The 17297-nt window shown below is 35.7% G+C and overlaps 1 protein-coding gene across 1 annotated transcript in view; it reads right to left on the bottom strand.

Annotated features, from left to right (window-relative positions):
• clstn2a (calsyntenin 2a) overlaps window positions 1-17297 on the bottom strand; it is a 449004-nt gene that overhangs the window by 133144 nt on the left and 298563 nt on the right. Inside the window, 2 exon segments of the mRNA XM_056479198.1 lie at window positions 2067-2216; window positions 15928-16136. Of these exon segments, the coding sequence (XP_056335173.1) occupies window positions 2067-2216; window positions 15928-16136 (359 nt within the window).

Raw genomic sequence — 17297 nt, 5'->3', positions numbered from 1 at the left:
GGTTGCTGGTTTGAATCCCGGCTGGACCAGTTGGCATTTCGGCATGGAGTTTGCATGTTCTCCCTGTGTTGGCATGGGTACATAACCATACCCAAAAGCTTGAATAGAACATAAACAGAAATGTATGAATGAGATTGATCTCATATAAGTGGAGTTTCACAAACTAATTTCGAGAGAAGCATGTGATATGATTGATCCCGACTGGTCCCTCATCTGTAATCTTTAGTAAGCCAATCGGATCATTCCAAACTCACAAAACAAAGCCAGACTAGCATTACTCTCTCATTTTCCTTTTTTTGAAGAATGCCCCCCATCCACCCCATCTCCCCCTTTCTTCCTTTACCAGGGGGAGCTCTCGTGAACTACCTGATCTCGTACCCCCTTATGCTTATTGACCAGGCTAGAGCATACCTGCCAACATCTGACTCTGAAAACCTGGGAGCCGGGGGGAATGTAAGGCAAAGACGGATGAGTGAGGATGTGTAGGTGCCGTGCAGAAAGTGGCATGCTGGAAATTCTGAAAAGTAATTTAAAGGTGTCGCAAACTGAAGACCGGGTGGGTGTGGGTGGGGGGATTGCGCCAGGTTTCAGGCAGCCGCTCGCTGCGATCGGACATTACACCAATGTCAGTGATCCGGGGGTGTTATAGACTTTACCAAAAAGCTGAGGAGTGGGTTGGGGGGTGTGGGGTTGGTTAAATTCCGGGAGTTTTCCGGGAGACAAAACATAACGGGAGATGAGTCTGAAATACGGGAGACTCCCAGGAAAAATGGGAGTGTTGGCAGGTATGGGCTAGAACCCTGGGCTCAATAATCTCCAAGCTCAGGGTTCTCTCCTGGGACAGCATGCCAAAACTGCTATTATCATCAACCAATATCTAAGTGTGAACTCTTGAAATTAGTTATAAATTCAAAAAAGTTATGAACTGTCATAGAGTCGTTTTGCAATATCATATGTAGGGTGAACAATAATGCATGATTCAAACTTTTAACTTACAGTGACTACTTACATTGTGAAAATCTGCAGCCATTTACTTCTACAGTATATAGAAGGAAATTTTCATTTTGTATTAAGTTCCAAGCACTTCTTTTAATAAATAATATATTTTAAAATATGAATACAAACAGTTGATCTCCAAAAGACCCTCAGTGACCTTCAGTATATTGAAAACCATTACCGAAGGGCATCTGAGACATTTGTGATAAAAGACAACAGATTCCTTTTGAAAAAGACGCAGCCTTGAAAACCTCAGAAAAAAAGTCAATAGTATCTGGAGAAACCTATTTGTTAGCATTCCCATTCATCTCAATGATAGTCGGTCAACTGCTACATGACATGACAACTGCTAAATGAAATTTCTCTCTTTTCCCCCCATAGAATCACAGAACAATAGTATGAATCACAAGCAGCAATGTCAAAGAGAGCACATACACACACACACACACACACACCTGCGCACACACACACACACACACACACACACACACACACACACACACACACACACACACACACACACACACAAAATGTAGCATAATTGCAGCAGATGAACGCTACAGTGTGATAATTGCAATAGATGCTGCTTACAAAACTATAAAATATGAAGCTAATTTGAATGGTGAAAAGTCAACAGATTAAAGGTGCCGTTCACACTGAAAACTCTAAAAATAATAAGTGCACTTTAATAACCCTGATGATGCACTTATTCAACCGGTAAAATGAAGTGTGGAATGATGGACACTTCCTGCACTCAACGACCGCAGGTTTGCTCACGTAGTGGAAGGGCCGGAGCTTTCGGGCGCATATGTTGGATAACAAAATTCTCCTACGAGAGTGATTATAGCACCTCCCGATGGTGAATGAGGTTCTACTCATGGCAGGTATTATTTGATAATTTGGTCATTTATTTCACTGATTTGGCAACTGTCAAACGTCATCAGGGAAACAGTTTAAATTTCCACTTAGTGAAAAAAACATTAGTGCTCAATTTGGGACGACACTACATACATGTACTATGATGTTGAGTGTGTAAGTGCATAAGTAAAGCAGCTTAAGTATCCACTGACCTTGCCAGCCTGGCTTGCACACTGGTTTGACGTCAATGTGAACCGGAACGCTCTCCATCGCCCTCTTCTGGCCACAATCGTAGGCCGTCACCAGGATTTTGTAGTGCTGTTGTTTGTCAAAGCTCAGTCGCTCTGTGTTTCTGATGTTGCCTGCAGAGATGAATAAAACAAGGCCACGAAACATGAGAACATTTGCGAAATAAATTTAAACACACTAAGTGGAAAATGGAAAGCAAAACTTAAAAGAGCAATCTGTAATCGTTGCAGCTGCCAGGCTGAGATACAACCACAACAACATATGCTTTTAAACAATAATTAAGCTCCCATACAATGACTCTGGCCAAATGTTTTCAATCACAAATGTAATTTCAACAGCGTTAGTGTCCCTGTTTCAGCAATTAGGGATTATATCTGCCAGACCGTTTCCAATGTTGCTAATTAGAATAAAAATAATTACATCTAATCTCTGTATTTTGTATTTCACAAGGCTTTGTAATGGTTATCTGCATTCATGGCAAATAAAGTAATGTAAGTGGGACATATGGTTAATAAAATTAAAAATGTTGACTTCACACTTTGAATACATATTCACAGCAAATATACACAGCAAACGCCTTCTGTTCCTCTATGGAGAAAACAAATGGAATTTGTATCTCTGGTGTCATTAAAACACATTTTCAACTAAGACATTCCAACTTTTAATTAATACACTTTACAATTACTGATTAAAAACCACAGATTACACCACCCTTCGAAAATTACTTTGTCTGTTTTAAGTCCTTTATGCTTACCAAGGCTTTATTCATTTGAACAAAAATATAGTTTTGAATAATACAAAGAATAAGGAATGGGGAGTGCTTAAAACATTTCTGTATCTATGGATTTATATTTTATAGTTGTGTGACTGATTGAAATTTGATTTTAGTTTTGCTATACATACTACTAATGAGATTTCCTCTAAAATGATTATTAAATATATCAACAGCATCAAATGGCAAGATGTCAAAATAACAAATAAGGTATCTTATATACATCTTTAGACAGCACAATACTACACTGCCTGACAAAAGTCTTGTCATCGATGCCAGTTTTAAGAGCAACACATAATAACTTGACTTCTAGTTGATGATTTGGAAAAGATTGGATTTATAAATTGTTTAAATTATTATTTTTTTAAGGCGACACGGTGGCTCAGGTGTTAGCACTGTCACCTTACAGCAAGAAGGTCGCTGGTTCGAGTCCCGGCTAGGCCAGCTGGCATTTCTGTGTGGAGCTTGCATGTTCTCCCCATATTGGTGTGGGTACATAACCATACCCAAAGGCTTGAATATAACATAAACAGAAATGTATGAATGAAACTGAACTCATATAAGTGAAGTTTCACAAACTAATTTCGAGAGGAGCGTGTGAAATTATTGATCCCGTCTGGTCTTTCATCTATAATCATTAGTAAGCCAATTGGATAATTACAAACTCACTATACTATAGCCCGACTGTATCCCAATCATCACAAATACTGCAGAAGACCTATTGGAACCCGCATGAACCCAAAATTCTCACAGAAATCAGTCGTGTTTTGGGGTTACATTCAGTATGGGGGTGTGCAATAGATCTGCAGAGTAGATGGCAACATCAACAGACTGAGGTGTCAAGACATTTGTGCTGTACATTAAATTAAAAACCACAGGAGAGGGTAAATTATTTAGCAGGATAGCACTCTTTCTCATACTTCACCCTCCACATCAAAGATCCTCAAAGCAAAGAAGGTCAAAGTGCTCCAGCATTGGCCAGCCCAGTCACCAGTAATGAACTGTATTGAGAATGTCTGAGGTAGGATCAAGGAGGAGGCATTGAAGTTATATCCAAAGAATCTTGATGAACTCTCGGAGTCCTGTAAGAACGCTTTCTTTGCCATTCCAGATGACTTTATTAATAAATTATTTGAGTCATTGCAGAGATGTTTGGATGCAGTCCTCCAAGCTCATGGGAGTCATACACAATTGTTTTTCCACTGCACCATGTCTTTATATTCTATACTGTACATTATTTCTGTTAAGTGACAAGACTTTTGTATAAGCAAAGTCAGACCTTACTGTCCTAAGTAAATCATTTAAAATCAGGGCATGAACATATTTTATTTTAGTAAAATAAGCGTAATCTAGAGGCCTTTGCCCCTCATAAGCTAGAAGTCAGGTTATTATTTGTTGCTCTTACAACCGGAATCAACAACAATATTTTTGTCAGGCAGTGTAATGTTTTAACCAGAAAAGTTCCTGATTCCTGATTCCACAAAATAAAACTATAATTTTAATTGATTGTCTTTATATAATTTAAATTACATACACTGTATTTTACATATAATGTGATACATTTCTTTACTGACCCCATCTAAATGACTGCAAATCTTTTAACTGTACTTACAGTATATATGTATATAATATATATATATATGTATATAATATATATATATATATATATATATATATATATATATATATAATATATATATATATATATATATATATATATATATATATATATATATATATATATATATATATATATATATATATATATATATATATATATATAATGTACATCTATCATCATATACATCATATACATCTATATATATATATATATATATATATATATATATATATATATATATATATATATATATATATATATATATATATAGATGTATATGATGTATATGATGATAGATGTATATGTATGTGTATGTGTGTGTTTTTACAATGTAATATCACACAATAATACAAAAGATGCAATTAAACCGTGAGATAACAGTTTAACACAATGCTAACGGGTTAAGAATAAAACTTTTAAAACCTGATTCCTTTTAGTTCAGATGTTCAGCACAAAAGATGGCCAGAAACTGTGTACTTACTTATTGATGTGCACAACCATGTTTTATATATACTAGTAAACGGGTTCTGCTTCCATAAAGTAAGAAGCACTTTCCTTCAATCAAGACATATGAAGTGTCACTCATTACTAAGCCAGACCTATGTACAGACCTGATGTATGGATCTGACATTGTTGTATAAGTCAGTCTTTATCAACTAAAAGCTAAAAGGTATACATTCTGACATTCTAGCCTGTGGCAGGAAGCCAGAGCGAGCTCTAAAAGCTTTTTTAGCGATGAGTATTTTCCCTGGTCAGCAGCTCGAGAGGTGTCAGAAAAATCAGCAAACCACCGACTGCACACTTGTAGAGCTCCAGGTAAAAGAACCATAATGTCATGGATCCTCAACCTGGTCTCTGTCATTTGAGTAATGACCGCTTGTTGTCCCAGGACTGATGTGTGTAATTTAGCATTTAGCGCCCACAGTCACTATAGGCAGCTGTGGGGTCATTTTTGTGTGTGTGTGTGTGTGTGGTGACGAGTCCGAACGCACTGCATGGTGACAGGGAGTTCGGATGAGGCTGAACTAGCAGCTAGTGATTTGATGCTCTCACACGTCTGTGGGCCCGTGGTTATTTTTACCTGCTGGCTGCATTTCAATGAGACCAGCCGTGCTGTCAAGGAGACAGCAATGAGGAATAGAGGTCAGTCGCACTGGGCTCCCAGACCAAGTCTGCACCAATCCTCACAGCCACAAAGCTAAAGTGAGCCTTAAAAAAACCCTCAAAGCCACACTTCAACAAACACAGGTGTGTGGGAGAAAGTAGGAGGCGTGTGTGTGTGTAAGAGAGATAGTTTAGTTGTTGGAGCTGATTACGGCACCTGATGTCAGGTGGTGTGATTAAGAGCAGAGGGAGTTGTAAAAGGAACAGTTCTCCTCCAGTGAGTTATCAATGAGGCTCTGTCTGTACAACACAGATAAAACCAAGAGGATGACAACAGAGAATGAGACAAAGTAGGTGAGATGGTGAATGCGAGGGACTTTCGATACGCCTGTGTTTCTGCATGTGCAGTTAGTTTTTTTTTTGGTGGGGTTCCATAAGGTTCTTTGTGGGTCTGATACACTGTGGTCATTAAGGGATGGACATGGTCAGCAACAACACTCAGGTAGGCTGTGGCGTTGACACGGTGCTCAATTGGTACTAATGGGCTCGAAGTGTACCAAGAAAATATCCCCCACACCCTTACACCACCACCACCACCAGCCTAAACTGTTGATACCAAGGCAGGATGGATCCATGCTTTCATGTTGTTGAAGCCAAATTCTGACCCTATCATCCAAATGTCGCAGCAGAAATCGAGACTCAACAGAAGAGGCAATGTTTTTCCAATCTTCTATTGTCCAATTTTGGTCAGCCTGTGTGAATTGTAGCCTGTCTCCTGTTCTTAGCTGATAGGAGCAGCACCCGGAATGGTGTTCTGCTGCTGTAGCCCGGGTTCAACATGTTGTGCATTCAGAGATGCTCTTCTGCATACCTCGGTTGTAATGAGTGGTTATTTGAAATACTGTTGCCTTTCTATCAGCTCGAACCAGTCTGGCCATTCTCCTCTGACCTCTGGCATCAACAATGCAATTCCACCCACAGAACTGCCGCTCACTGGATATTTTCTCTTTTTCTGACCATTCTCTGTAAACCCTAGAGATGGTTGTGTGTGAAAATCCCAGTAGTTTCTGAAATACCAGCTCGCCAAGCACCAACATCCATGCCACTTTCAAAGTCACTTAAATCACTTCCCCCTTCTGATGCTCAGTTTGAACTGCAGTGGATGTCTACTTGCCTACATGCATTGAGTTGCTGCAATGTGATTGGCTAATTAGAAATTTGCATTAATGGACAAATAAATAAAGTGGATAAATGAATAAAAATGAAAACGTTCTCTTTTAAAGGATCGAATAATATCACTGTTTTGGCAGGTTTATTCCTCTTTTGTCAATCAACAGTGTAAAATTAAGAAGTTGTTTTTGACAGTTGTACCAAATTTGATAGCCAGCTTAATTCCTTGTCTTAAACTTATCATATAAGCTTAATAGTAAAGGCATAACCAATTTTGTCTGTTGGTGATGTGGATTAATCATGCTTTTGTGTTTTACAATGTTATATTACTGTAACTGTATGTTCACTTTTATAAATCATTCTGCTAGGCTTTTAACATGTTTAAAACCGGCTCCTGACTTAGGGGTTAATTCACTTATGTTACTTGGTGGTGCAAAACTGCTGCTGATCTTGGAAGCTGCTTCTATCATCATGTAATTTTCTGGTAAAATAAAAAAGGCATTCATAGACAATATATGAAGCTGGAAAAGCTGTCATTTTTACATTTCAATTTAAGATAGTCACACAGGCCATAAAAAAGTTGTTATAACATGAATAATCTATATTGTTATTACCACAAAGCAAGCATGATGTAATCATTTAATTATCCCCATAGCTTTAAACTTTTTGCCCAATGTTGTTTCGATCTCTACTTTCATTGTATGGGTTTCTTTTGTATTTCACAGTAAAAAAAAAAAGTTAACAGATGACAGGATTTTCCATTTTAAGAATATGCTAAATGTTCAATTGCATTGGACTACTTTAGACAAGAGAAGAATTTTGTCACAATGTTCCACACTTTTCTTTATCTACAATAAATCACACACCATAATTATTATAGACATTTTTTTGTGTGAAAGTTGCATTCAAAATCTGAGGGGGTGTGTGCCTCATTTTGAATAGGCATGACACTTCTGATTGAAACTTTTAGCATGCGCCTCAGCGTGTGTTTGATTTTCTGTTCTCACAGAATAAAAGCATACAGAACAAAGAATACACATTTAATGGTCTCCAGCATTCAGTGCAGATGATTGAGCAAATCCCCCCAATATCTCATTTCCTGCACTTACTTCTCTTATTCTAACTTCTCTTGTTATACACATTTATCACTCGAATATTTCCCACTTGAAAGTGAGCATCAAATACAAGATATCTTTGCTTATTGTATCATTCGCATGGTCTCTATGTTGGAATCAACAGCAAAACATGTTGTTCAAGAATGGACAAACTCAGTTGTTTGTTTAAAAATGTAAAGGTGCAGTAGGTGATTGTCTTCAGAAACATTTTTGTTGTGCTGGTTGAAAGTCTCTTCACATTCCAATAATAGTGATTAAAGTGAATGTTCTATTTGTATTTATATGTATTTTTATATTCTGGGTAATGCATAAAAACCAATATTTCCCATAATTCTGATACACAGCCCAATATTGGAGTTACTTTTGCATGCTGGAGGATATATGACACCATGGCTGAAGTATTTCTTTTAGACAGGTAGTGTTATGTTTTCAAACTATTTTAGTCACACTATAGTCTGATGTAGATTGTGCTGTTACGAATAGGCTATTTTCATAGAAGTGTTGTTCAGCTACTGAAATCTTACAGCGAACGATTGATGTGACTATTTTCAATTTCAGAAGGTATGTTTTACAGCAACGTTAATGTAGATTTTATTTAGTTTAATAACCAAACATAAGTAAATATCAATATTCGACATAGCCTGCTTTACTGATCAAAAGTTGGCTTTATATTTACATCACATTGGTTCATTTTTGAACAATGACACCCTGTGACGCACTATAGTTCATGCTACTCTGAATATTCGGTCTAAAATAGCATGTAAGTATGGCTTAGTAATCAGTGTAATTTCTGCACCCGCCGGCCAACCACTAAGCATACAGTAGTTGCTTTAAGACAAAGTGCATGAGAGAGTGAGACCAGCGATCCTTGCATGTACAAATATTGCATATCATGACAAGTTTTGCTTGCTACACAACTCAAAATGTGCTACATATAATAACATTTTTCATTTAGATTTGTAGTATTATGAAGCACTGTAAAGTTTTCTAACTGGCAAATGACATGACCTAGTGGATTGTCTACAGTCATCTTTAATGTGCGCGTTTGTGATTTTAGGAGGCATCGCTTTGGAAGGCAGGGGAGGATCTGTGTTTTCAAAGATATTATGCTAACGGATAGCATTTTGGAAGATCACCTACTGTACCTTTAATTGAACATTGCAAAAAAAAAAGTTTTTGTCTCGTTTCCAGATTAAATATTTAAAAAATCTTACATTAATAAATATTTTATAAACGATTAAAATATTGGGTAACACTTTATAGTAGTAACTACAGACTTAGTAAGCAGTTTATAAATACAGCTACAGGTGCTGTCTTCTTGACTTATAAGCACATTTATTATGTAATGATTGTGTTTTCATACTTTATTACTTATTAATTGTTCATTACTAAATTAATTATTGCATTATTTACAAACTATTTGTTTAAGAATGGTTGGTGCTATTTTAAGATCAATCTGAATGAGTTAGTAAATGATTAATAAACTATTCAAATCAACATATATCCTATTATTCAGGCATATATAATAGTTAATTTGTATGTTAATAGATGCTTTATTAAGTCAACTTCATGCAGTTTTGTGACCTAATCTAAAATGAGGACTATTTATGCTTTATAAATCCTTTATAAATGACAATTAAAGGCTCAGTTATATTCTAAACAGGAAAAAAGAAAATGAACGACTTTATTCATTTCTATTCATTTGAAGATACACAAATGAAACTGTATCATATAAAATTACATCTTTGCAATATTATGTAAAATAAAATTACTGTACAGTTTTAACTTTGCTAAATTACTTTGAAATGTTATATTATAATGTATTGTTAAATTAATATATTGTTGTTTTTATTAAATTTTATTTAATTGTATTTATTTCTAATTGTATTTTGACACTCATGTTTTAAGTCAGTAACTTTATTTTTTAGATAAGATTGCAAACATGTATTGTTCATTTGATACTGAAGCGTTTAATTGTCATTTATAAGGGATTTACAAAGCATAAATAGTCCTTATTTTAGATTAGCATTTATTAACATACAAATTAACCATTATTATATGCCTTAATAATAAAATATATAAATGTTAATTTGAATAGTTTATTAATTAGTCACTAACACATTCTGAGTTATTCTAACAGCCACCAACTACTCTTAACTACAAATAGTTTGTAAATAATGCAATGCTGAATTTAGTAATGAACAATTATTAAGTAATAAAACATGAAAACACATTATTATAAATGTTCTTATAAGTCAAGAAGACAGCATGTGTAGCTGTATTCATGAACTGCTTACTAACATCTATTAATGTAAGTTAATGCTTAACAAATAATGAATTAACTGTTTACTAATGCTTAATAAATGATTCATAGTGTATAATTATAGTGCTAGCAAATATATTTATATATATATTTTTAAAGAATTCAAAATTAAGCAAGTTTCTCCTTAAAACAAGCTGAATAAAGAGCTAAATAAAGTAAATAAATAAATTAAAAAAATTAAAAACTGGCAATGTATTAGTAAAATATTTCATTCCAAATACAAAGATTATTTTACTCACATCATTGGCAGATTTTTATTTTACATTTACGTTTTTTTTGTTTTTTTAAGCTGGCAGATTTTTTTAGCTTGTTTTAAGAAGAAGAAGAAAAAAAAAACATTATTTTAGACATTAGACATGATTTCAGAAGACAAAACAATATTTGTTTCTTTTTTACTTTAGAAAATGCTTCTTGATTTAAGAATTTTAAGATATTTAGACTAGAATCAAGACAAAATGTGTCTAAGAAAAGCTTTATTGCAGCAAAACATTTAATTAAACAATTAGGTGTAAATATTTGAACTACAATTGGCTTTAAAAACCCAAAATATCCCAAAGCTTCGAAATAAAGCAGTTACACATTCTTTACATGGCATTTTTAGTAAACTACCTCAGTTTTCGAAATGAATCGTACAACAAACATGTTTCCTATCTTTCTCTCTTCTCCATTTGTGACTGTTTCTACACTCAAACTATTTATCTTCTCCCTGTACATCTCCTTCTATCTCCTGATCTCATTCTCTTCCAATTCTCTCTCTGGACCACAGAACACAGTGCCAGTGGGCCTGTTGTATTTAATAACTCACTCTTGCCCTCTGATCCACAGTAAATGATGGAGCCAAAAGCCCTCAGAACAAAAATCCACTCGGGCGGCCTATGCATCACTCAGCTCTCGTCTGGCACTAACCGAGCCCTGTCAATGCCAGTCGCACTGCAGACTCTGGCAGGGCCCGTCGCGGCAGGAGAAAGCGAAACGAGACAGGAGCTCTGAGTTCAGCTTGAGCCCATGAAAGAGTCCGCAGCTTTTTGAGACAGCCTGACACCCCGCTGGAGAGGAAGAGACGGGCGTCTGGTCGGCAGATATTATCCACTAGCTCTCTTTACCTCAGAATCATCTCTCTGTCATGCCTGGGAGTGTCAAAGAATGAAGCTCTGGCCATCCGGGAGGCCAATGAGCCGTTTAATTCACTCATGCATTCCACAATAACCAAATAAGACATCAATTCTCAGCTTGTGAATGATCAACACAGAAAACTGAGGCTAAGGCAAATCAAATTCAATCATTTTCACCTATGAGAGGAATCACAGGCGACACACAGAAGTGAACGGCTTTATCACTTCTATCATGTACATCACAACAGAACAGAGTGTAAAGCACATCAGGAATTGTCGTTTGTTATTCATGCAATATTTTACTTCATAACATTTTGAAGGGTTACTGTATTTCTTTTTTTTTTCTTATATGATCATTGATTTATTTAAAGAGATGGTTTATCCCAAAATGAAAATTCTGTCATCATTTACACACCTTCACTTGTTTAAATCCTATTTGATCTGCCTTCTTCTGTTGAACAAAGTAGATGATATATTAAAAAAAGCTAGTTGCTGATACAAATTGACTTCCATATTATTTTTTCCTACTACAGAAGTCGATGAGTGCCAGCATTCTTCAAAATATCTTCTTTTGTGAAGAAAGAAACTCATGAAGGTTTAAAACCACATAAGGTAGTGTAAATAAAGAGGTAGTGTTCTTATTTCCATTTCTTCAATCTATGATTATTAAGCAATAATGCAATTTAAGTATGACGACTGTTGATGGTGCATGAACATGACTAACATTAACTCTATACTTAATCTACACTACCTGACAAAAGTCTTGTCGCCGATCCCAGTTGTAAGAGCAACAACAAGATGAATCATCTGAACTGCATCCTAATCACCACAAATACTGCAGAAGACTTATTGAAACCCACATATACCCACAATTATCTAGAAATCAGTCAAGTTTGATGAAAGAAAAAATCATGGTTTGGGGTTACATTCAGTATGGGGGCGTGCTAGAGATCTGCAGAGTGGATGGCAACATCAACAGCCTGAAGTGTCAAGACATTTGTGCTGCCCATTACATTACAAACCACAGGAGAGGACAAGGTGCCAGCCCAGTCACCATATATGAACATTATTGAGCATGTCTGGGGTAAGATGAAGGAGGAGGAACTAAAGATGAATCCAAAGAATCTTGATGAACTCTGGGAGACATGCAAGAACGCTTTCTCTGCCATTCCAGACTTTATTAAAAAGTTATTTGAGTCATTGCAGAGATGTTTGGATGCAGTCCTCCAAGCTCATGGGAGTCATACACAATATTAATTCTTTTTCCACTGAACCATGACTTTATATTCTATTCTGTACATTATTTCTGTTAAGTGAAAAGACTTTTGTCTAAGCAAAGTCAGACCCTACTGTCCTAATTAAACAATTAAATATCAAGGCATGATCACATTTTATTCTGGTAAAATAAGCGTAATCTAGAGGCTTTTGGCTTTCATATAGGCCACTTTTGTTACCAAATTATCAGTTAGTCAAGTTATTATTTGCAGTTCCTAAAACTTGGATAGGCGACACGACTTGTCAGGAAGTGTATACTGTTTAAATATGTACACTATGTATTTATACAGCATTGTTTGCATCCAACTGGTCGTCTTCACTCATTGAACTATATCTAAATAAGACATCAATTCTGTATTTGTGAATAATGAACACAGAAAATTGAAGCAAATGCTAATTAAATTCATTCATTTTTACCTAAGAGAGGAATTACAGGTGAAGCACAGAAGTGAGGAAATGACTTGGAATGTCTTTATCAGTTTCATACTCTTTATAAATTATTTATAAAAACAGACGGAACAAAAAAAAATGACAGGTAAAACAACTTGAGGGTAAAACGCTTCAGTAATTTTGCTGTGCTTGTGAATTGATGTACTTTTACTCAATAACATGTTAAAGAGACAAACACTTTTTTCTTTGATGGTTATTTATATAATGTTTAATCTTAAGAAATGTGAAGACAATAATTATTGATATATAATAATTTTATATTTTTATTATTTATTACACTTTTGATGATCGGTGAATATTTACTCAATACCATAGGTGTCAAACTCAGTTCCTCGATGGCCAGAGCTCTGCACAGCTTAGTTCTAACCCTAATTAAACACACCTGAGCTAATTGAGTCCTTCAGGCTTGTTTGAAACCTAAGTGTAAGTGTGTTGAAGCAGGTTTGGAACTGAACTGTGCAGGACTGCAGCTCTTCAGAAACTTTCACACCCCTGCTCTATTCAATTTAAATTAAATAGTTATTAAGTCACAATTTACCTGTTATATAGTTTAGTTGAATTAATTACAGAAAAACTTACTTTTCATTAAAAACCCGCCAGAACAGTGTAGGAAAAACTCTTATATACAATCACTGGCCACTTTATTAGGTACACCTTACTAGTACATGGTTGGACCCCTTTTGCCTTCAGAACTGCCTTAATCCCCCATGGCATAGAGTCAACAAGGTACTGGAAATATTCCTCAAAGATTTTGCTCCACATTGACATGATAGCATCACCGCAGATTTGTTGGCTGCACATCCATGATGCCAATCTCCCATTCCACCACATCCCAAATGTGCTCTATTGGATTGGAATCTGGTGACTGTGGAGGCCATTTGAGTAGTGAACTCATTGTCATATTCAAGAAACCAGTCTGATATGATTCGTACTTTATGAAATGTCACGTTATCCTGCTTGAAGTAACCATCAGAAGATGGGCACACTGGGGTCATAAAGTGATGGACACAGTCAGCAACAAAACTCTGGTAGGCTGTGGCATTTACATGATGCTCAATTGGTACTCATGGGCCCCCACACCATTACACCACCACCACCAGCCTGAACCGTTGATACAAAACACGATGGATCCTAGCTTCCATGTTGTTGACGCCAAATTCTGACCCTACCATCCGTCACAGCAGAAATCGAGACTCATCAGACCAGGCAACATTTTTTCCAATATTTTATTGTCCAATTTTGGTGAGCCTGTGTGAATTGTAGCCTCAGTTTCCTGTTCTTAGCTCACAAGAGTGGTACCCGCTGTGGTCTTCTGCTACTGTAGCCCATTCACCTCAAGGTTCCGACATGTTGTGCGTTCAGAGGTGCTCTTATACGTACCTCGGTTGTAACGAGTGGTTATTTGAATTACTATTGCCTTTCTATCAGCTGGAACCAGTCTGACCATTCTCCTCTTGACCTCTGGCATCAACAAGGCACTAACTGGATATTTACTCTTTTTTTGGACCAATTTCTGTAAACCCTAGAGATGGTTGTGTGAGAAAGTCCCAGTAGATCAGCCGTCTGAAATACTCAGACCAACCATGACACGTTAAAAGTCACTTAAATCACCTTTATTCCCCATTCTGATGCTCAGTTTGAATTGCAGCAGATCATCTTGACCATGTCTACATGCCTACATGCATTGAGTTGCAGCCATCTGATTGGCTGCTTAGAAATTTGCATTAATGAGCAGTTGTACCTAATAAAGTGGCCGGTAAGTGCATATTAACTGAATATTCTCTTTACATTTAAAAGTTTGATGTAAAATATACCCTTTTTTTTCTTTTACACTCAAGAAGGCTAATCTTCTGAAAATATAATTTCTATTTTTTTCTTGTAATTTATACTATGATGCACATGATGATTACATTTTTTGATGCTCAAGAAACATTTATTATCCAAGTATTTTTTTTTCCCAATATTAAGGGAATTTTTCCTTAAAACAAGCAAAATAATCTGCCAATGGGGTAGGAAAAATGATCTTGTTTTTCCTTTTGGCATAAAATTATTTTTCTTACCCCACTGGCAGATTATTTTTATAAGAAAAACGTACTTAATATTGGCATATTATTTCTTAAAACAAGACAATGTTTTGCTTGCCTAAAAAAGCTTCTTGATTTAATTTTTTTAGATATTTGAACAAGAAACGACAAAAAATCTAAGTAAAAAATCATTCATGATTCATGATTTTTTCCTTTATTTTATGATTTTGAACAGCATAATGAGACCCTGATGTTTTTTTCAACAACTTTTAACCCTAAAAAGTTACTTTTATGAACATTTAAAGTGATATATTGTCTAGGTTGTAGAAAATGACAGTACATTTTCTGTTATTTTACAAACTTATTTTACTATATATTATTTCTTATACATTATATTATTTTAGACTACTAAAATGCCAATAAAAGTCAGTTTGTAAAACTGTAGAGTTGAATTTTCAACATCAAAAGTTGACAGAGCAGAGATCAACATCCCATAATGCAATTCACAACCATAAACAAACAGAAAACACTTGTGAATTACAAAATATGGAAGCTGTTTATTAACAGATATTTTTCCCAGTGTGTAAGCCTTTACGGTCATTTTTGATCAATTTAATGCATCATTTTACACAAAATGCAATATCACTGATCCCAAACTTGAAGAGTATAGAACATTTCTGTTTGACTACATCAGTTTAACTAATAATAATAATAATAATAATAATAATAATAATAATAATAATAATAAAACTCAAATTTAGTGAGATTTACATAGCTGTCTCTGTAAAATGTTTAGCAAAATGCTTCAATTAGTGTACAGTTTTCAGCTTCATACACATCTTTTACACTTGAACTTACCATTTCGATCAATAGCGAAGGGTGTATCCTGTGTGACAATCTCATAGTTGCAGATCTGGCTGTACTGTGGAGAGCAGTCCTGATCCCAGGCCTCCACCTGCAGGATGCTGTCGTAGATCTTCCCTTCGGTTACAGTGGCACGATACAACGGCTCTCTGAACACCGGGGAGAACTCGTTTACATCATCCACCTGGATATGAACCACCGCCCTGCAACACCAATCAGAAGAGATGCTAATTATAGGAAACAGAGGTGTTAATAGACTTAAGACGCACTGCTAAAACACCTCTGAACTGTGCGAGTTAATAGGCTACATGCAAGGGAAATTAATGAAAACAGAAAGCAGTCACTGTACTGAGACCACATGTGGTTAGACTGTAAATATTTATGTTGATGAGAAAAAAAAGTTCTTTAACCCTCCTGTCATGTTCACCTCCTACCCCTTACTTTAGTGTTCTCGTTCAAAATTGACCAGTCTCTTTTAACTGTTCTTAAATTGCTCAAAAAGCATTCTTTAGCAGTGAACAATGTCTCAAACTAGTGCTTAACATGAATTAATAGAATTAGACATACAATATCTGCAGTGAAAATACAAATAGGCACTGAAAATGTATTACAAAATTAACATGTTATGTCATAGAGGTAATCACATGGGAAGAACAGCACATAAGCATGGGAAAGAGATGTGTACCCACAAAAACCATTGTTCAGTCTGAAATGTGTGTGTGAGTGAGTGAGTTGGGGTAGTGTGTATGGGGTAGTGTGTATGGGGATGTTTTCTGTTTGATGGTTGAATATATTCTGGATATCTATTCATTTTCTAAGGTGGTCACTTTTGAACACCACAGATTAGCTATGTAATTAATCAAAATTGAATCGCAATTGCGATTTGAAACGTTGCGATTAGCTAATCGCAAGAGGCTGCGATATGAAATATATATATATTATTTAATTTCCCTTGCCCAGTACAAATGTGTGACTGGTGTCTGTGTGTGATAGTCTTACTAGCCAATTGAATGAGCACACTTTCGTTCTACCCAATCAGAATTGCGCAAGCAAACTATGCAGAACGCCCACAACAAAAAGCAAAAAAAAACAAAACAAAAACAAACAACGAGTGATGACATTTGCCCCTTCAGAAGCAATTATAGATGAAGTATTATCAAAGAAAAACAGCACGTAGGTAATATGGGAATATTTTGGTTTAAAAGTCACAGACACCGAACAAAAAACAGGTCATTTGTAAGAACTGTTGCCACAGCACAAGGAAATACAGCAACCAGCAACTAAAAAAGCACTTTAGACAGCTATATGAGAAGTGTCTTGCTAAAAAGTCAAATGAAAGTATTGCCAGTGACTCTCAATCTAGT

The sequence above is a fragment of the Danio aesculapii genome, chromosome 2 (genome assembly GCF_903798145.1).
Source record: "Danio aesculapii chromosome 2, fDanAes4.1, whole genome shotgun sequence".
NCBI lineage: Eukaryota > Metazoa > Chordata > Actinopteri > Cypriniformes > Danionidae > Danio > Danio aesculapii.
This window is presented reverse-complemented; position numbering and strand designations above follow the sequence as displayed.